The 20,171-nt window shown below is 45.8% G+C and overlaps 1 protein-coding gene across 1 annotated transcript in view; it reads left to right on the top strand.

Annotated features, from left to right (window-relative positions):
* The first annotated feature begins 516 nt into the window (after window positions 1-516).
* Window positions 517-20,171, top strand: part of FBXW4 (F-box and WD repeat domain containing 4) — a 60,034-nt gene continuing 40,379 nt past the window's right edge. The window contains exons 1-5 of the mRNA XM_071564003.1: window positions 517-856; window positions 12,237-12,332; window positions 15,014-15,199; window positions 16,349-16,481; window positions 18,943-19,037. Coding sequence (XP_071420104.1) covers window positions 606-856; window positions 12,237-12,332; window positions 15,014-15,199; window positions 16,349-16,481; window positions 18,943-19,037 — 761 coding nt within the window. The 5' untranslated portion in view covers window positions 517-605. The remainder of the gene's footprint in view (window positions 857-12,236; window positions 12,333-15,013; window positions 15,200-16,348; window positions 16,482-18,942; window positions 19,038-20,171) is intronic.

Below are 20,171 nucleotides of genomic sequence, written 5' to 3'. Positions count from 1 at the left end.
TGAAATCCATTGTAGCAGGGCCTGCTCTTAACGTGGGGAAGATCCTTCTTTTACATGTCCCAGGAATTTGGGAGTGTTGAAAACTGCTGTGCAGCACCAGATGACCCCTGTCACTCTGTGGGTGACAGGGGCTCCTGACCCTGGTCAAGAATAATTAATGAGCAATAATCACCTTGCTGTTCACCTTCACTCACAGGGGGTGCAGTGCCTAGCTGGGGGTTGCTCCAGGTGGTGAAGCAGATGTTCTGCTTACCTGGGATCACCGTCCCCACCTTTAATTGCTCACATTATTAATGAATACTCGGATCAGGTGACGTTGCTATTCCCAGATCGGAAGACACAGATCCATGAGCCGGTCGGGGGGGGCCGTTGCACAGGGGGAGTCCCAGCGGCTCCCATTAATTAATTAATCCGCTAACGAGGGTGGGCTCGGCGGTCCGTGCCCCCTCCGGTGCCGGCAGCCACCTCCTCCCCCGGAGGGGGCAGTGACAGGCAGCGGCTCCTGCCCCATGTGACTGGGGAGCGGCTGCCCCGTCCATGGCTTGGCCTCCCCCGGGCAGCAGCAGCTCCGGCTCCCGAGGAGGAGGGGCGGGAGCTGCTGCTCCATGGGGAGGAAGGGCAGTCCCCGGTCCCCCCAGGCGGAGGGGGTACCCGGGGCCGCCTGCCCCCCATCCCCGCTCTGGGCCTTACCCGAGGAGCTGCTGCTCCTCATCTGCTCCTACCTGGACGCGCAGGCCTTGGGCCGCCTGGCCCAGGTCTGCCGCCGCCTGCGCTTCCTCAGCAGCCGCGATGTCCTCTGGCGGCGCATAGCCCGCGGCTGCCTCAACTCCGGCTTCACCCAGCTCGGCACCGACCTGTAAGCGCGGCCTTGCCGGCGGAAGGGCGGGGGGCGGCGGCGGCGCTGGCCGGGCAAGGCCGGGGATGGCGGCCCAGCCGTTGCCAGGGGCGGGTGCGCTCCCGCCGCGGGGCCGCGAGGGGCGGGCGCGCCGGGGCCATTCCCGAGCGCGGCTGCGCCGCCTGTCCCTGCGCCCGGGGGGGCGAGGGCACGGCGAGGGCCTCCCCGGGAAGGAGCGGCCCGTGCGGGGTGGCGGGGCCGGGCCAGGCGCCTCCTGCCCCCGCGGGGGCAGGTGGGGCCTGTCCGGCGTGCCCCAGGGCCAGGCCCAGCGGGAATGGTGGAGCGCGAGGCCTTCTCCACGTCTGGAGAACTGCGTACAGTTCAGGCTCCTCAGTACAGGAATGACAAGGAGCCACTGGAGAGAGTCCAGCGAAGGCCACGAAGATGGTGAGGGGTCTGGAGCATCTCTCTTAGGAGGAGAGACTGCGGGAGCTGAGCCCGTTCAGTCTGGAGAAGAGAGGGGGTTGCATTAATGCGCGTAAATATCTCACAGGTGGGTGCCAAGAGGATGGTGCCAGGCTCTTTCAGTGATGCCCAGTGACAGGATGAGAAGCAAAGGCCGTAAATTAAACCACAAGAAGTTTCACCTCAAGATGAGGAAGAGCTTACGTACATTGGGGGTGGCAGAGCACTGGGACAGGCTGCCCAGAGAGGGTGTGGAGTCTCCATCTCTGGAGATGTTCCAAGCCCACTGGGACATGTTCCTGTGACCCTCCCTTGGCAGGGGAGTTGGACTAGATGATCTTCAGAGGTCACTTCCAACCCTGATGATGCTGTGGTTCTGTGATCTGCTCAGTACCCAGACCTTTCCAAACAAAACACAGAGGCTTGGAGACATTGGCCTAGGCGAACTGGGAACACGAGGAGATGGAGGGAGCCACTGTGTGCAGCTGGAGTGGCTCCTGTGTGCCCACTTACCCTGCCCACTTCTGAGCAGTAGCCCCTGCCATGGTCCCAAAGACACCTTGGAGAAGCAGCAGCCAGGGATCAAGGCCTGGGGTGGTGTCCTGGGAAAAGGCTGGAGAGTGGGCACAGTGCATTCTTAAGTGCAAGAGCCTTCATGTCAGGGGCTCCCAGAAACATGTGTCTTGGGCTCTCCTCACAGAGCAAGTTGGTGATATAAATGATGATGGCTGTCACAGAAAAAGTGACTCTTAGGTTTTCATGCCTTCTGGGTTTTAAAGTTTTTGGAGAAGGGATTTTGGTTTTTGTTTTCCTGGTGTCTATTTTTGTTTTTGCTCCACTTCCACAGCACAGCATAGGTTAGGAAGAGGTGCAAGCCCTCTTGGCTTTGCTATGTGTGACACCAGCACCTTTCTAGATGAAGGGCCTCTGGGGCTTGGGCCTGGGCAGTGGTTGGTAAGGACCCAGAGTTTGCCTTTCCTCTCTCAAATCTCTGCATACCAAACACCACTCAGAGGCAACCCCACAATGAGGGCTTTCCTTGCTACTTAAAGGATGCTAAGAGGAGGTTTAGAATCTTAGGATCTCTAAATCCCTTTCCCTGGTTTCCCTTTAGCTGCCAGCCTGGATCTTGTTTGTCATCTTGTGACTTGGTATTGTTTCCATAAATGCTGTGTTGACATGGCTCAGAAGAAGGGATATCAGGTTTTGAACCGTATTTTTCTGTCTCATATTACTATCCCATCAATAGCACAGACTTTAGAGAAACAATTATGGCTCCTGCTGGTGCTGAAAATCCTCGTGTTGGGTTTTCAGGCCAGCACTTCAACCCACTCAGTCTTCCCAGCTTGAAAGTTAAGCACAGTTTCCTTGGAAGTCAGCAGGAATAAGCACTGCATAATGGTGGTGTGTTGGACTCTTGTCTACTGTGATATATGATTTTGTCTCCCAAGGAAATGAAGTTCTGTATTTTTCATTAAAAATAAGGTGATACTGTGTGCCTTCAGTTGCAGGAGGGATCAGGTGTACGGCAGAGCAGGTGCAGTGTGTGCAAGGACCACCACTTCCCCCTGCACAGGAATGCAGGTCTATAAACAGCTCCAGGAGAGGTTTGCTAGGTCAGAGGCTTTCAGAGAAGGGAAAGCTGCTTGAGTATCATGAACTCCCAGGGATTTCAGTGCTGTTAGATTTGCTATGAGCAGGGAGTTTTTTTAGTGATTCTAGGATGTACTTTTGTGCTGAGTCCTATTTTCAAGTTTTCCTTAAGCAACTCTAAGACTGAGAACTGCTCTTAGCGTGGTCAGCACTGCTGTGGTCCTGGGGAGTTCAGTCATGGGGGATGCACCAAAGCGACATCACAAGTGGTTATGAAGGAACCTTGAGATGTATCTGGAGGATGAATCCTTTATTACATTTCACTCTAAAGAAGGCTCAGTCTCCAGTTCTTTGAAATAGTGTGCCAGATCCTATGGAGAATGCCTGAAAGGCAAGCACTTGTTTTCCCTGTGTGGAGATCCAGCATCTGTGGGCAGTTATGAGAATTTTGCTCCAGTAGGGTAGACTGTTCTGGCAACAGATAAAAGACAAGGGCATATCACAGTACCAGGGGGTCTGGTTATCTGAACATCTCCAGAAGACCCAATGCGAGTGCATGTGTTGAGTTGTACAGCTGTAAAATTGGTAGTTAGCTGAAGAAGAGTTCAGTAATCTCTGTGGCAGCTTGAGGGTTTTAAGTAGCCATGTCTGTTCATAGCACTTGCTCCTCTTGCATGTCCCCAAGATCAAGAACAATCTTCAAGATTGCTGCTCTTGCAATTGAGGGAGTAAGATTTGAAGAGATACTGTATTTTCTTTAACAAACCCATAAAAGTTGAGGATGAAGCTGAGGTAAGTTTCTGGGCACAGGGTCTTTCTTGATAGTAATTCTAGGTAGAAACCTGGTAGATTTCTCATTGAAGGTTCAATTTGAGCTGACTAGATGTTTAAGCTGAAACATCACTCTGTAAATAGAATGGTGATGAAGATGAGGGATAGCTGGACCTTCACGATACCTGTGCTTTCTTAGTGATATGGAGTAATTCTTGAGTTTGTCAAGCTTGGCTTTGACTTGCTCAGGAGCTGGAGCTTCTTTTGCATGTTTTGGCTAACATTGCGTGAGGTGAGCGCTGGTTTTTACGTTTAAGAGGTTTTTGTGCAATACTGTGAGTGATTGAGAAAGCAAAGGCTGGAACCGTTTATGGTTAATGTACTTAATGAAATAACGTGCATGGTTCTAACATTAGAACTTAAACTGATGGTCCCTTGGAGGCTGGCGTAAGTTAAAACTAGTCTAGGGAGTATTTACAATTTAAAACAGAACCCCATCTCAGAATAGTTTGATAATTTCTTCTGTTAAATGGCTTTTGATAAGCCATCTGCTAATGCTTTGTAAATAGCGATAAATTTGAGCCTCGAGTGAGATAGCTGTGTAACTCAGCCCCTGCCACCACTTACCCATTTTTAAAAGAGTGATTAACTTGAAAATAACACTGTTTCCTTAAAATGTTGTTTCTGTTGGGTATATCTTCAGATTATTGTAACAAGAAGATCAGAAGGAATGAGCTTTATCTTGTATGTGAAAAAACAGTTTGCACAGTCAGCTTGCTTATAGAACTTCTTTATGCCAAAATAGGGAAGAGAGAAGATTGATAAGAAACTGGATGCAAACCCCTAGCTTTCAACAGCATGAGAAAGAAAAATAATAGTATACATGAAACAAATTGATTTTATTTAATTTTTATATGATTAATCTGGTTCCATACCTTTAAAAATTGCTAGCTGTGATTATCTCTGGACACATGCTTAGCCTTAAACAATGTTAAATTGAGTTTCTAATGATGTTAAAGGAAGATGTGGATTTAATGCCAGTCACTGGCTGTTATGCTCAAAGGCATGTTGACAACCCTGGCCATCTCTCCTTTTTGTCCTTTTTGGTAGATTCAGCTAATAGGGAGCCACAGGTGTAGGCCAGATTAGGTATTTAACTTATTGATTCGATTGTGCACTTGCAAGAGAAGAAAGAAGTTTGCTGTGAGAGGTGTACCTGTACATTCATTCCTTTGGCAGGGTGGAAAGCATCACTAGGTTTGCACTGTGTGTTAGAGCAACTGGCTGACTCACAAGAGTTCTTAAAACACATTCTCAGTGTTAAAAATGTGCTGTTTTTTCTTTGAATCAGCAGTAAAGACACGTTCAGTAGAACACTGTGTCACTATTATGGAAGTACAGAGTGGCTTTGGATGGATGTGCTTCTTGGCACCTGCCCTATTAGTCTCTCTATATCAGGCTGTCACTTTTTCTGTATAGTCATGTTAATTTTATGTATAAACCTGTACTGCTAAAAGACCTTGTCATAAGGATGGTAAAAAGATAGTCCCTATGCTGAAGATTTTTGCTTCACTTAGTCATAGGAGCAGCTGAAGCAAGAGTTGAGTCCCACCTTCAAGGTGTAAGGTGAAAGGAGCAGTTTTTGTTTCAAAAATGCATGGCAGCATATCACAGAAAAGTTAAGGCTTAACAGCACTTTCTGCTGCTAAACTGTATCTAAGCAGTCGCCCAGAGCCTTTGGGGTTTTTGGTGAGTGTAGTGATATTACAGTTGTGTCTGGGAGTCTGTGTCTGTTTTGCCAGCTGTCGTACAGACCCAGCAAGAGCAGTCTCTGCCCTGATGAGCTCGCTGCCTAAATAGCCAGGGTAAACAAGGGCTGGGAGGTGAAGCAGAGGCAGAGAGATGTCAACCAAGCTGCCCTCTGTGCAGCAGGTCAGTGTCAGAGCCAGGAATAGCAGAGGGTGCTTTAAGCCTTTATCCAGTGCCTGCCTGCTGGACCACCTTGGACTGGAGAAATTGGAGAGGCAAAGAGCTCATTGCAAGGTGGTTCTTTATTTAAAGCATGGAAGAAAGGAATAAAGTTGCAGCTGGGCTAAACTTATTTCCTCTTTGTTACAATGGAATTTTAGAGGGCAAGTTAAAAGTTGCAACTTAAATAGCTTGACAATTTGCTCTTTGTAATGTATTAATAGATGTTGTCAAAATACAGAAATGTTCACTGAATATTTTCTCTCTCTCTGTCCCCTGTTCTGCCTCGCCTACTAGGATTGTGGTATAGTTTCCAGTTCAGAGAGATTCATGAATGGACAAATTTATCATCTCTGAGTATTTAAGAGCTTGTGTAAGCATATCTGTGAGTTAATAAAAGCTGTGTTTTTTCCAGATCTTGGAAAAATATATACACCTCACAGGAACAGGAAATGGCCAATCTGTGCAAGTCAAATCCAAATGCAAACTGCAGCAATCATAAGAGACCTCTGCCTTCACCACTGGAAGGGGAGGGAATGGAAATGCTTGTAAAGCTGCTTCAGTTTCCTTCATCTTTTAAAACTGTTTTAGCAAAGTTTCATTACTTTAAGACAGAAGTGAAGTAGGCAGTGAACTGTGTAAATGATGCAGAGGGGAATGCTCTGAGGAGGATACCACAGTAATGGCAAAAGACTGGAAGAGGCCATGCAGCCATTGCTTTGTGCTGGAACACTCCGTGGCGTTTTTAAACTGTGGTTACTTTTGTTCTTACTCTAAACTGTTAGTGCTGGGCAGGACAGATCTGCCGGGACAGGTCCACAACATTGGAACTACTTTTTTTTGAAAGAGTTCTTTGAGGGCGACCTGGTCTTCCCTTAAAATCTTCATGATTTCAAAGTGGACAAAGAATTTTATGTAGGTCAGGGCTTAAAATATATGTGCTGTGCTTGTCACAATTAGCTATTGAACTTGCCGTGGGTTATTTCATTCTATCCAAATGCTACCCTGACAGTCTATTCTTTCAAATCAGAATACGTGACACTGAGCAGCTGCAGGTTTTCTCAGATATTTCCAGGGCCATGCATTTTTTGAAGCAGCCCAAATTTCATCTCCAAAAAACTTACATAAGTCCCTGAGAGCATCTAAACCCCGCCTGGTGTTTCTAGCCATGCTCCCATTGCAATCACTGGTAAGGAGAGGGCATCTGGTGGCAGAGTAGTCTGGTTCAGTGTTGGTGATGGTGGGTTTTTTTGCAAGCATATGTGAAGGTGTGTGTCCTTGCTGTGTGTACAGAAATTTGTCTGCACCCCTGAGTATTCATAGAATCGGTTGGGTTGGAAAAGACTTCCGAGATCATCAAGTCCAACACTTGGCCCACTCCAGTCCGTTTACCAGATCATGGCACTCAGTGCCACGGCCGTCTCAGTTTAAAAACCTCTAGGGATGGTGAATCCACCACCTCTCTGGGCAGCCCATTCCAATGCCTGATTACTCTCTCTGCAAAGAATTTTTTTCTGATCTCCAACTTAAATTTCCCCTGGCAGAGCTTAAGCCCGTGCCCCCTTGTCCTATTGCTGAGTGCCCGGGAGAAGAGACCAACCCCCACCTGGCCAGAACTTCCCTTCAGGTAGTTACAGACAGTGATGAGGTCACTGGAGTCTCTTGTTTTCTTCATGATGTGACTTGTTCACAAGAGCTGTTTGGTGGAGCAGTTGACCTGCACAGCCTGGTAGCATCTACCTGAGATGGTGCAGACACACCTGGGCAGGCCAAGGAATGGTGAGAGAACAGTCTGCAGAGCTCTCTTCCATTTTGGAGTTACTTGAGCCTGTGTCACACAGGGAGTGGGGGAGCACAGAAGACAGGCTGAACGTGGTAGTAAGCTAAATAAGGGCCATGTGCTAAAGGAATTCAGTTGGAATTTTGGTCCTGGAAGAGACATTTTGAAAGCTGGCTGACTTGTTGAGGACAGCAACAGGAGCTTCTGACATAAATAGCTTTTCCCTCTTGGCTGTCTGTTGGTGGCCCATGACTTGTGGTCGCACTGAGACCCTGACACTCAACAGGTGTGTCCTGACTACACAAATAAATGCAGTTGGTCCTTGTGTTGGCCACCCTTGCCACAGGGCCAAGGTTGAAAGTGGGGCTTAGCCATCGTGACCTGTTTGTTCTCTGTATGCCCCTTCCAGTCAGGCCTGAGACAGGCCGGTGACAGCCTTTATGCAGACAACAGATTTTGTCCACAAAAGAGATTCAGTCTCAGCAGGTCTCTGCAGATTTGCATTTCCAGATGAGCTCTTCAGTACTTAAAATGTAGCAAAATGTGAAGGACTTTGGTGGGTTGGGATGGCCCACGCAGCTGGGAAAATATAGGGTATGACATGTTGGTGTTACCTTCTGTAGCACAGTGTGTGTTGTTGCAGGCCCCACTGTTTTGGCACATGCTGAATTTGTAGCTGGGCAGTAGAAATCTCCCTGGGATGCAGTGAAGCACAGAATCTCTTGCTATTGCAGAAACACAGTTTCTGGTAGCAAAGGACTTTGGAGGGAGGGGATAAATGAAGGCAAAATCTGTTGGATATGAAGCTTTAGGAGACAATGCGCTTGGCCTGTGTCTGAGTGATTCTTTCATTGCTTTCTTTTGGGGCCCAGGCCAGCAACTGCCATGGTGGCTGAGGTCACCTGGGACAGTGGTGCTGTGTTGGGACAGTCCCAGCCTCTCACTTCAGCAGCTGGGAAGTGGGCTCCAGAAGGAATATTGCATTTCTTTTGGTAACTCTGCCAAGAAAGAGAGGAAATTCATAATTTGAGCAAAATACTTTTAGTGCTTTTTTTGTATGGTGGGGTGAGGTAGAAAGGGGGAAATGAAAAATCCTTTGTAATGGGTTGCTCGGGATGATTTTTCTCTTAGAACTCCCTCTCAGACTGTGAGAAATGTTCTTTCTTAATATAATGAAGTCTTTGTAAACGAAACTCCAGTCAGGAGTGCATGGAACTGGAAACACACATTAGCTCAGGTCAGGTATTGCACTGTATGGTTTGGAATCCCAATAGAGTGCTTTTTGGATTAATTAGCTACTGACAAGGGTAGCCCTGCATGTTCTGTGCCATGTAACTTAGTCAGCTGTTGATACTGTGATAGCAGAGGTGTAAAATGATGCACACTGATGGGTTTTAAGAACATTTTGCTTGAATTTCATTGAGTTTTCACATTTGGTGTTCATTGGTTCCTTTATCCTGTGTTTCCTGTAATCCTTCTAGGATGTTGGACTGTACTTCAATTGCTTTGTGATGCAGGGCCGTGTAGGTCCTGCTAAAAATACCAGTCCTTCCTCAGTGAGTCAGCCTTCAGCAGTCTTGAAGTTCTCTGTTGGGTGGTTTCTCTCGAATGTGAGTGCCAGGATCCTGATTTCTCAGAGCACTTACACATGGACTAAATTTGAAGCACGTGGCTTAGTGTTTGCTGGATTGCATACTAAGAAAGGTCAAAATGTTCACTGGCCAGTGGATAGTGGTCCCTCCACAGAATTTAATGTATTATTTGGCTTCATAAGGCGGTTTAGTCTTCTGAATATTTGGATGTTCAACACAGTTGCTGAGGTGAGAGGTACCTGGTTAAGTCAACCAAGATGTGTGACGTCTGTTGATTGCCTTGGGTCATCATGGAACAATTCTTAAAGGTTTGTTTGTGTAAGAAGTGTGTCGATTATGACTGAAGCAAAATAATATGTTGTAGGGGAGAAAAGGAAATTTCTAATCAAATTATTAAGTTTATATGGTGATGCCCTTTTTAACTTTCTGGGGTCTGAGAACTGTTCTCATGCCTTGCAGTGATTCTCGTCACATTTCTTTTTGTATTCTGGGAATTGCTCTGGGGGGTGCTATTGAGGAAACAAATCAAACACAAAATTATCAACCAATATTAACTTATATCTCAGTACTTGATTACATCACTGGGCTGCATTTAACTTCTCTTCTGGTATAGGGGATTAAATGTCTCTGACCAACACTTGAAAATCATTGCAGTTCAGTCTCTGTTCCCCTGGCATTGCCAAAGGGGAGGGATGTATCTGTTCAATTTTTACGTCAACTTTCTCCATATATCCCTTTTCTTGCCTCTATATTGAATAAATAAAATGCCTGGAAAGTAAAAGGTGGATACTTTTAAGGCATGTTTAAATTATCTGGATCCAGAGCTGCTATATGGAGGAGGAAGGCTGGATGAATAAAATATTTATTAACAGTAAAACAAACAAAAGGACAAAACAACCCCCCCCCCAAAACCTGACCAGGCCTCCCCACATACAGTCCTGCCCACCCCAGACTGAGGAGATGGATTTCTGTAAAAGAATGAAGTGTCTCATAGAGCAGTAGGTGCAGTAGTGAACTGGTACTCTGGGCCAAGCCAACAGGTGACTCTTCTGAAATTCCACTTTCAGCAGCAGGAGGACCGGGGCCTGCCTTCCATCTAGAGAAGTGACCAGCAGTGTAAGGTGGAGACTGCTTTTTTTGACTTTGGGTTCACCTTTTTTTCATAGTCTTGGAAATTTCATCTAGTCTTGGTAGGGTTTGCATTGAGCTCAGGATGTCTGGCTGGGCCAGCACATGCTGGGAGGGGGTGGTGGCCTGAGTGCATTTTCCATCACTGTGGAAGCTGGTGGTTTAAAATCTCTACATGGGGAGAACTTAACTGAGGGCTGAGTGTGGGGAGGAGAAGTGTTTTGGAGTAATGAATGGAATTGGATGAAGGCATAGAGCTTGAATTCTGTCTGGGAGAGTAATAAGCAATGGGGAGGGTGGACCTGACCCGACTTTTCAGTGCTGTGCATTCCTCATCCCAGAGATGCTCTCTGGCCCCACGAGCTCCTGCAAGTACTCCTTTTAAAAAGGGAATTCCTCTTCTTGCAACGTAGGCTAACTCCATATTTGGGTTCTTGTTTGTTTGTTTGTTTTTAAATGGCTATGAGGGAAAAAGAGCTTGTAGCTTCCTAAATTCGGTTTTAATTGGTGTGGCTCTACTGATCATAAAGTGCAAAGCTTTCTAGGGGAGGAAAAGCGTTTCTGTGGGTGGCTTCTGGTTTTGCTTAAAATGGGTCACATGCCCAGGAATGCAGTCAAATTATAATGGTGACTAAGTGCCGGAAAGCATAGAAAAGAGGGAAGGGTGAGCAGAGAAAAAGGAGCCTGAGGCTATGGAAGGAAGGCTGGGAAAATAAGAATCTGGCCAGACCCCGGGGCCAGGTTAGAGATTCCTACACCCATTAACAACCACAGGAGATGTTTATTTACAGGGAGCTAATCTTAGTTTTACAAATGACAGAGTACCCAAAAATGCCACTTTTGGGAAGTGGATGGGGAAGACTGCAGGGATGGGAGGAGGGAACTGATTCTGATCAGGCACCAGTTCCCCCCTCTCAAGGATCTTCCCTTCATCCTGTGCAGCTGGGAAGAACACTGGCTGTTGAGAAATGCATGAAAGTGGAATAAGCTCTTGTAGTCTAGTAAGTGGTTCACAACCCAGAGTTAAAAAGGATAGAGTTTTTATCTTCAAGAGTTTCTTTTTGTTTGTAGTTCTCTGATTTGTTTATACCTAAGCAGCTCCACCAAGGATATTGAATAATTAAATTTATGATAACGGAAAGATGGGAGCGAATGCTGCCCATTCCCCCATCTTTCATCAGCCATGGAACATTAAAGCAAAACAGGTATTGAACAGCTACTTGAACTGGCTATGTTCATGTAGACTCTAAAGAGACCTTGGTCCCAGGTCTCTGTGGTACCTGCTTTTTGTCACCTCTTGAACAATGTTCATCTTGGTTTGTTTCAGCTCCTCCAAATAACTTTGATTTTTATCCCAGCAACCATTTATGAGCTATAGTCTCTCTTTTAGTAGTTTTGTCTGACTGTAAGCAGAGAATTTTCTAGTAATAGGCTGGAATTTTCTATCCTTTGGTGAGCTGCTGCGAAAGGTAGTTTGTCTTGGGGTGTGTGTGCATTGAGTGGTTTATACAGATGAATGTATTTTATCTTTAGTTTGAACACCTCTTGATTTCTGATTATTGTATCTGGTTATGTGATTGTCAGACAGATGAGATTCTGGAGCAGTTTCTTTACTTTTCTTTCTGGATAGACACACTCCTCTGGCTTCCAGTTTGTGTTCTCCTGACTAGTATTTCCCGCATCTGTTCTTACGTGGTGTTGTCCTCAATGGTCTCTTTTTAGTCTCTTCTAAAAAACTGTTGTCCTGTTTCTCTGGTTCTTCTGGTAGCTTCTTTCCATGTCATCTTGTTTGGATTACATTTTGTCTGAACCTGTGTTGCATTCAGTATACTTGATCAAGTCTTGATCACATTTAAGTCTTGCACACTCGTGATCATCAGAGGTGACTTTCTCTGCTGATAATCCCCCACTCTGCTCAGTGTTCCTTTCTTCTCAGCTCTCATGAATGCGCTTGCTGTGGTGTGGCTTTGGCACTGTCAGTGTTTGCCAGTTCATCACTTGTGGAACCAGGGTGAGAGCTTACCTGTGACCAGCTTGAGGGCCTTTGTTGTCCAGGTAGCATCAGTGCTGGTTGCTAATCCCATCTCTCTTCCTCTGTCTGCAGAGCTGCTGGCATTCCAGTGAAGGAAAGAGTGAAAGTGTCTCAGAACTGGAGACACGGACGCTGTCAGAGGGAGACGGTCCTGAAATGGAAATGCAAGCAAGTGGTTTTTTCTCCTCATCTTTGTTATGTGACAGCTGCTGTGGGGCCTTGGGTTTGTGCCTGTGCCATGAAATGAGATGTTTCTTGCTGCTTGTGATCCATGGTGTTTTACAAATGATGTTGCTGGCCTGTTTTAGCTGTTGCTGGCCAGCTGGATGTGGGGTAAGTGGAGTTGCTGCTTTGCCCTAAGGATTCATTCTGAGTGTCAAGAATTTCTTTCTTATAATTTGAAAATGCCTTTGATCTGATCTGTACAGTTCTAGGAGGATTTAGCAATCTTTACTTCAAACTGTTGTGTTCATATCTGCTGCTGTATTCCATGAGCAATTTCTGTCCTGCTCTGAAAATGAGCATACCTTGATCCCAGATGTGGACTTAGGTGTCCTCCCAAAATACTTGGTTTGTTTGCTATTTTTTCCTGGCCCCTGATTTGGATGTGCAAATATGAAATGCTAACTGACCTTCTTCTGCCTTATGCTTCTTCATTCCCCTACCTTATGCTTCTCTCCTTCACTTAAAAAAAAAAGTATATTTGATATTAATCAGAGGGGATCATCGTTAAATTCTTGTTTACAAAGGTATACTTGGCTTTCAAAGCAAAGCATAGGACAGGTGTCTTGTCTGAGCAGCACATACAAATTTTTAGCCTTCTCATTGTCAGACTGAAGGAAAAATGAGAGACTATGGCTGGTTAGCTGCTGAAGAGCAGGGACCTTCTACTGAGCTTTCATGCCTTTTTGTGCTCTGTAGATTGAAGTGGTGGATAATGTGCCGCTTCTTTTCTAAAGTCCTGGGAACAGCTGTAATGAACAGAGTGGGTTTTGGTGAAGGTTGTATACCTGCCTTTGAAGTGCTTGCAACCATCTGTGAAGACAGGCTCTGTGGATGTTAGAGATCATTACTAAACCATCTTCCCGAGTGAAAAGGCAAGGACTGATTTAATGAGGCCACCATCCAAATGGCATCCTCTAATTTTCGTTTGTCCTGCTTCAGATTTGTTGCTTCTCCTTATCAAAAAGCCATAGAAAAAGGTAAAAAGCTAAACTGCAGCAAAAGGAGAGCCACAGAAACTGGCTCTAGTCTAGGTAAGCTGGATATTCACTTGCTTTTAGAGGATGTGTAAGAGTGGAGGAAGAGGAAATCAAAGCCCACCTAAAACCAAAGCTGCTGCTCTAAAGATGCCTCTTATTTTTAACATGCATATGATCAAGTCGCAGATGAACATTATAAACTCAACTGCTTTGTCCATGTGACTGAAAGCCTGTTCTTGGAGATGAACACACGCAAGCAAGAGCCTTCTATCTTGTCCTCTTGCCTGTTTCTAGTTGTCCATTGTGATCTTACGAGGTATGGTTGCATGTAATGGCTCTGATGACACAGAAAATCATGACCTCTGAGGATGCGTGATCTAAAAAAAGAGGGAGACAGGTTTTTATGAGAAGCCTCCCTGCTTTTAAAACAGTTTGTTCCTGAATAGTTTAAAACTGACAGGCTGCTCTATGGAAAGGTCTGGTTTTGCACAATGTTTCTGTGGGTGTTGGTGCACTCAGTAGTGACTGCAGAGTACAGACAATTCCAAGCATTCATGCCCCATAGGACATGAGCCTCATATCTCTTTGTATCTGGCCTTGCTATATCCAGAGATCTTACTTGCTGATTCTCTGTTGGCTGTCAAAAGCAAGATCTTGATCAAAGGTCTCACTGCCTAAATGTTCACTGTAGCCTGTTTTCTTCTTTATTTTGGTTTTATTTCAAGAAAAATTAAACGTCATGATGACAGGCTTTATTCAGACATTGCTTTGAGTGTCTTCTCTTTGTCTTGGTCTCAGGAAGTAAAGCATATTTTCCTCTTGTAACATCAAGGTTAAATACTTTGGAACAGTTACTTTGACAATCCCCTGTTTTTGTCCTGGAACCTGTCTGTAGGAACTTGCTGGTGTCTCACAGAGCACGAGGCAGAAAGGGCATTATGTGCACTTCTGAAAGACAGCTAACAGAAATCAAGAGTTGCTGTTCCGCTGCTTTTGGCTCAGCAGTGGAAGAGGTGTGAATGTAGAAAAATACCTCCTCAACGTGGTGAGCATAAAGTTGTTGGGTAGCCTCAGGTTGAAGGAGCTGGATAACTTTCTGACTGTAGGAAGACCTGTGGTATTTGATGTGACCTGCTTCCCTACTCAGATGCACATGGAATTTGTGGTCTCTGCTGGGCATCAGCATGTAGCGTGCAGGATCAAAACTTACTGTTTGCACCAACAGGCTCTGTCAGAAGTACTCAGCATAGCTCACCAATGCCTGAGAGTCTGGTTTCTTTAAAAGTACAGGGCTCATGTGCAAGGTCAGGGACCCTTAAGTATTTCCTATCTAAACTCACTAGACTCTTGGCCATCTTCTCCTTCAGAGTTTCCATGCTTCCTTTTCCTTAGCTCTTGGTTAGAAAAATTCCAGCAATGTAATCTGCTTTGTATGTTGCTGGAAAAGCTTAATTTGTAACTGCTACTACATCAAGCCCTGCTTTTGTGTGTGACCTGCAGCTCCAACTTCACTTTTCTTGAGTGGGCATTTGTGTTTGTTGATATTTACATATGCAATCTTTTCTTTTCCTGTGTGAGGTTGTTTTGTTTTGGTTTTCTTCTCTTCTCCGCACTCCTGTATGTCCCCAACCTGCTCTCTATTTGCAGTTTGATGCCCTGGATGGAGCTGGATGGCGAGTATCTCTACCTGTCTCAAGCAGAGAACATCCAGGCCTACCCGCTCTGTCCAGAGGGTGCGGGTTTGCAGCGCCATCCTCGAGCCATCTTCTCTGGCCACCAGGAGGACGTGTGTCGCTTTGTTCTTGCCAACTCTCACATCGTCAGTGGAGGCGGGTAAGTGAATGAAGGAACCCAAGGATTGTGGCACTGAAGTTGGAAAGATTATGTGTAACTCCAGCCCAGAGCAGGGGGGCCAGTCTTGCTACACAGTGTCCTCATAGTCGGCTATATTCAACTGCTGCTGCTTCCTCTCTCATAATTTGATGCTGTCCTGAAAAAGCTTCTACTATGGTAGTGAAGGAGCTGTCTCATGCTGTTGACCTTCTAAAGTGTCCTTTTCTCTTTTGAACTTGTGTGAATGTCCACAGAATTGTTGAATCAGCATTGACTGATCAGGCAAACCTGATTGATGTGCCAGTTTAATTTCTTTCCCTGTTAGTTGGTGTAGCTAGACTGTTCTTATAATCAGTACTGCTGGTTACCTGGGACTGCAGTGGGGCAGAAAGTTTTCTAGAAACAAGTATATATTTATTAGACCCACTGATGCAATAGTGGAGAGGGGGAAATCTGCCAAGCTTTCCAGCACACACACACTTCTCCAATTAATTTTGCATTTGACTGGCCTATTTCAGCTACAGTAAACGACAGATCTGTTATTTATACTATACACAGCAGTTAAGCACAGAACTGGGAGAGACAAGCATGGCTGTCTGCCCTGGATCTCATGAGACTCTCCCCCATGAACTGTAGCCCAAAATTAGGTGAAAATGAAGGCATGCATCCAAAATTTCAGTAACTGTATTGTTTGTCAAAAGTCTAAATGTAGTCAGTTCAAAGCACAGCACCCTGCACGGCTGCTCTGAAATGAATGAAAAGCCAAGGCTTGGACATGGGTGGGAATGTCCTCTTACTTGTTCCCTTACTCCAGCCATTCAGCATACAGACAGGATTCTGTCAAGCTCGAAGTAGTAGTAGGAGGAGTGGTTGTTCTGTAGTTTCTGCAGCTTAACACAAAGTGGAGGGTGGAAAGATCGCCAGGAAAATTTTCATGTGTGTCAGATCAGGCTTTGACTGGCCAGATGTGAGATTGCAAGAGGACAGGTGATGTGTGAGGGGTGGAGGGTTAATAATTCTGCATTGATTTCAGCTCCTGTGAGAGATCAGTCCTGTTTTTTTTGTGGCACTCCTGAGCACTAATGGAAGGGGCATGCCCAGGGGAGATGCAGCTAATATGGACTCCCTGCCTGTGGGTTTGTTTCTCAGGGATGGAAGTATTGCCCTTCACAAGATCCATGGCTCCTACAGCGTCAAGTTCTCTGCGCATGAACAGGAGGTGAACTGTGTGGACTTCCAAGGTGGCCTGATTGTCAGTGGCTCCCGGGACCGAACAGCGAAGGTGAGCAGTGATGTTTCAGCAGCTGCAGGTGCTGCTCCTGACGTGACTTCAGAGGTTTTGTGCCGTGAATTGTAAAGTGTCAGCAGAACTGTTGTGAGCCTGCACTCCTTGCGGGAGGAGCACTGGCTATTGTGCATCTGAAAAGATGCATGCTGTGCCAGGCTTTTAAGAAAGAGATTTGGCAGTAGTTTACAACATCAGCTGCTGCCCTAAATTAGGAAGTGCACAAGGCAGAAGCTGATGTTTTGCTTTTCACTGTATAGCTGTTTATACTGTAGTGTAAAGATACATGTCAGTTAGTGTGAAATTTGCTGTATATATCAAACCCATCATTGTTTTGTGATATGGTGTGGTTCAATGTGCTCTCTGTTATATATTCAATCTCTGTAAAGGTTAGCATGGTGTCTTTTTCAAAGGTATGGGGGTGTGGTTTATTTATTTGTGGTCTGTGGGTCTTAGTGGTGGGAATTTTTTGTTTTCTTTTTTAATGGTTCCTGGTTTGCAAACCGAGAATGAAGGTAGACTATGAATATTGTTAGCTCCCATTTTTCCCTTCCAGCTGGCATCACTGGGTCCTGTCACTTAATTTTTGACTATTTCTTTTGGGGACAGGACCTTGTTGATTTTTGTCCTTCTGGATCACGTTGGCAGTGCTCTGTTCTTGTGTGGACCTGGAGTTGTTCTGAGCTGTAACCAGCTCTGCTTTACTAGTTTAGGAAACTCCACATAGATGTTTCACCCTTGTCTTGCTAGAATGGTGCAGTACCTGTAGCATCTTCAGCACCACTTGTTTCATAGTTGGAAGTGATTGCTGTATGTTGAAGACTTTGGCTTTTGCTCAGGGTATGCTGATGAACACTTGTTCTGTAGTTCATCTCTTAGAGCATTGACAGAGGTTAGAGTCAAAACAGCTATTCCTGTTTTGCAAGAAAGGAAGTTGGAGCGGAGGAAGACTTAATTGTCTTTCTCAAAGTTTTGTAGGGAGTGTGTGGAAATGGGTAACCACCTGACAGGTTGCTAACCAGCATGACCCTATTCATTTTCATTGTCCCTCTGTATGAATGTACTCCTGGGTAAATAACTCCCAAGTAAAGCAGGGTTCAGATGCAAAAGGCACTACTGGGGATTCTGTTGGCCTCCTGGGAGCAATGCCTTGGTGCTGCTTTGTCTCACACTTCAGCAGGTATGCTCCTCTCTGGTCCGTGGAGCCTCTTTTCTGGGAAAGTGCTTTCTTGCTGCTTCTCTGTCAGCTGGAGAACAGACATCTCCGACCTTGAGAACAAATTCCTGAAGGCCAGAGGGGAATTTAAGACTGTTTTTCTTTGAGCCTAGTGTGAGATCTTGCCCACCCAGTGCTCCACACAGCATACGCTCTGGGGATGTTCACCTCTTATTTTTTATCATCTCTTTTGAGACTGTCTTGTTTGCATGAATGAGACTCTTGGAGGGTGGAAGGGAATCCCTACCAGCCTTTTAAAGGGACTCTAAGTGTCTAAGCTATTGAGGGCTCTGCTGAGTGTTGATTAGGACTAAGCCCTGAAGAGCTGCTAATGTACATTCCTGTGTGATAGGCAGCAGATAGTGCGCTCTGAGCAATATTTTTAACCTGTAGGAGATAGGGATGCCTTAAAGGAGTTAAGCTTTTCTGCTGCTTTTGCTGACACTAGGTGCTAAATTCCCTGCTGACAAGAATAGCCTGCAATCCTGGGCATTATCAACAAACAAACAAATAGGGCACTCCCAGCTTTGAAGTCTTGAAGTGAAACATTGGGGGTTGGTTACAGAGAAGTGGGGGGCTTGAGTCCTGTGGGCCAAGAATGATGGTAAGGTGGAGAAAATGAGGGCCACAAGCAGAGGCCCCAGCAAGAATTTTGGGGCCTTTATTAGGACCCAGAAACAAAGGGTGGAAGGGGATGTGCATGTTTGTGCTGATGGGGGAGGGAAGAGATTTTCTCACATTGTCAGTGAGCAAGAGGGGCCCATTTGAAAACAACCTGGGGTACACTTAAGAAAATTGGTCTGAAGCGGGTGGATTTATAAAAGAAAACTATTTTACAGGCTGGTGAATGAATGGAAATTTTTCAGGGATGCTGCAAAGTCTTTCCCTGCTGTTCAAGAGAACAGATTTGAACAAATTCCACTTCTTGTTTATTTAACTACAGAAGATGAGTTTGTGTGGAGGGTTGCTCTGGAGAGCAAGTGGTGATGGGGGTGCTCCCTCTGTAACCGGTGGGGGAGGAGGTCACAGTCATAAGCTGAATCTTTGTGTGACTTTAAGTGCATGTTTCTGCCGGTGATGGAGGGCTCTGCTCCTTAAAAATAAGTAATGGGAATTCAGCAGAGGACCTTGGGGAAGGTAAGTACGGCAGTTTTGGCAGCTCTTCCAGCACAACATTAGCAACATGCATTCTACCTTCTGCAGTTCTGGGTGATGTGGCATAACATGCATCTCTCTCTTTAGGTTTGGTCCCTGTCCACGGGCACAGTTGGTCAGTGTCTACATACAGTGCAGACAGAGGATCGAGTGTGGTCCATTGCTATCAGCCCACTATTAAGGTAACTGAGATCTCTTTATTCCCAATTTCCAACAGATGTAAAGGAGTTGGGTTGCTGTGTGTCCACAAATCTTTCTGAGGCACCAGTGTGGCAGTTCAGGGACTGGATTTGGGTGGAGGCTGATCAGAGGCTTGTGCCTCAGCAGGAGCTCAGGGAAGAGCATGTGGTCTTTTTTTCTTAATAACACAGAGGCCATGAAGACTGCCCTGTGTTCCTCTTAGTGCCTCAGGTGGGACCTGTTCATTTTTTCTGGCCAAACGAGCTCTGGCTTGCCAATTAGAAGCAGTGAGTTGGATCCTCTTGAGATTTTCTGTGCTGAAAAGGTGCCAGCTTGTATTGTCATTCGCTGGCAGAAGAGATGCTGAGCAAAAAGATCCCTGCTTAAGAGCTGTATGCATTGGTTAAAGCTCAGTTTTCTTTGAACATTCTGAACTGAGAAAGAAGTGTAGTTCAGGGATGAGGTTTTCCAGTGTCTGTTTTCTGTACCTGTGCTTCTAGTGCAGGTGTAGTGCTACAACTACAACTTCAGCATGGGAGGCAAGGGCAGTACATGGAGCAGTATCTTCCAGGGTGCTTTTCAAAGTGCTCGTATTCTTGAGAAAGTGAAAATCTGAGAAATTTTAAACTCTCACAGTTAGCATCCTTCACCAACCAGCAACAATCTATCTGTTTGGTTCCCTGGCTTAGCTGGTCTTCCACATACAAGAGAGATTCCTCCTCAGCATACCTCAAGGAAGAGGGGAAGAAAAGCTGTTGTTGTGGCCTGTGTGATATCTGCAACTACTGAATTTTAGGCTTGTGCAGAATGAAAATACCTCCCACAACTGCTGTCCCTACTGAATTTCCAAGCTTGCTTTGCACGCAGCAGAAACACAGTGTACAGAGCTGAAGGCTTTATCAGGTAAATGACACTCGGGCCCAGCTATGATTTTGCTCTTCCCTTGTCCCTTTGCTCCGAGTGTTTGAGACAGATAGTGTTTTTGAAGAAGTGCCATGTGCATTAGTGGAGCTGCAAGATGTGAGATAGAAGCCCTCTGCTGCCTTATGTGCTGCGAGGGCCCCTTTTCTAGCACACAGGCTCAGGCACCATGGCTGGTTAGAGCCCAGTGGCATGCTGCTTCCTACTCCTAAGTG

This window comes from Pithys albifrons, chromosome 9 (genome assembly GCF_047495875.1).
Source record: "Pithys albifrons albifrons isolate INPA30051 chromosome 9, PitAlb_v1, whole genome shotgun sequence".
NCBI classification, from domain to species: domain Eukaryota; kingdom Metazoa; phylum Chordata; class Aves; order Passeriformes; family Thamnophilidae; genus Pithys; species Pithys albifrons.
This window is presented reverse-complemented; position numbering and strand designations above follow the sequence as displayed.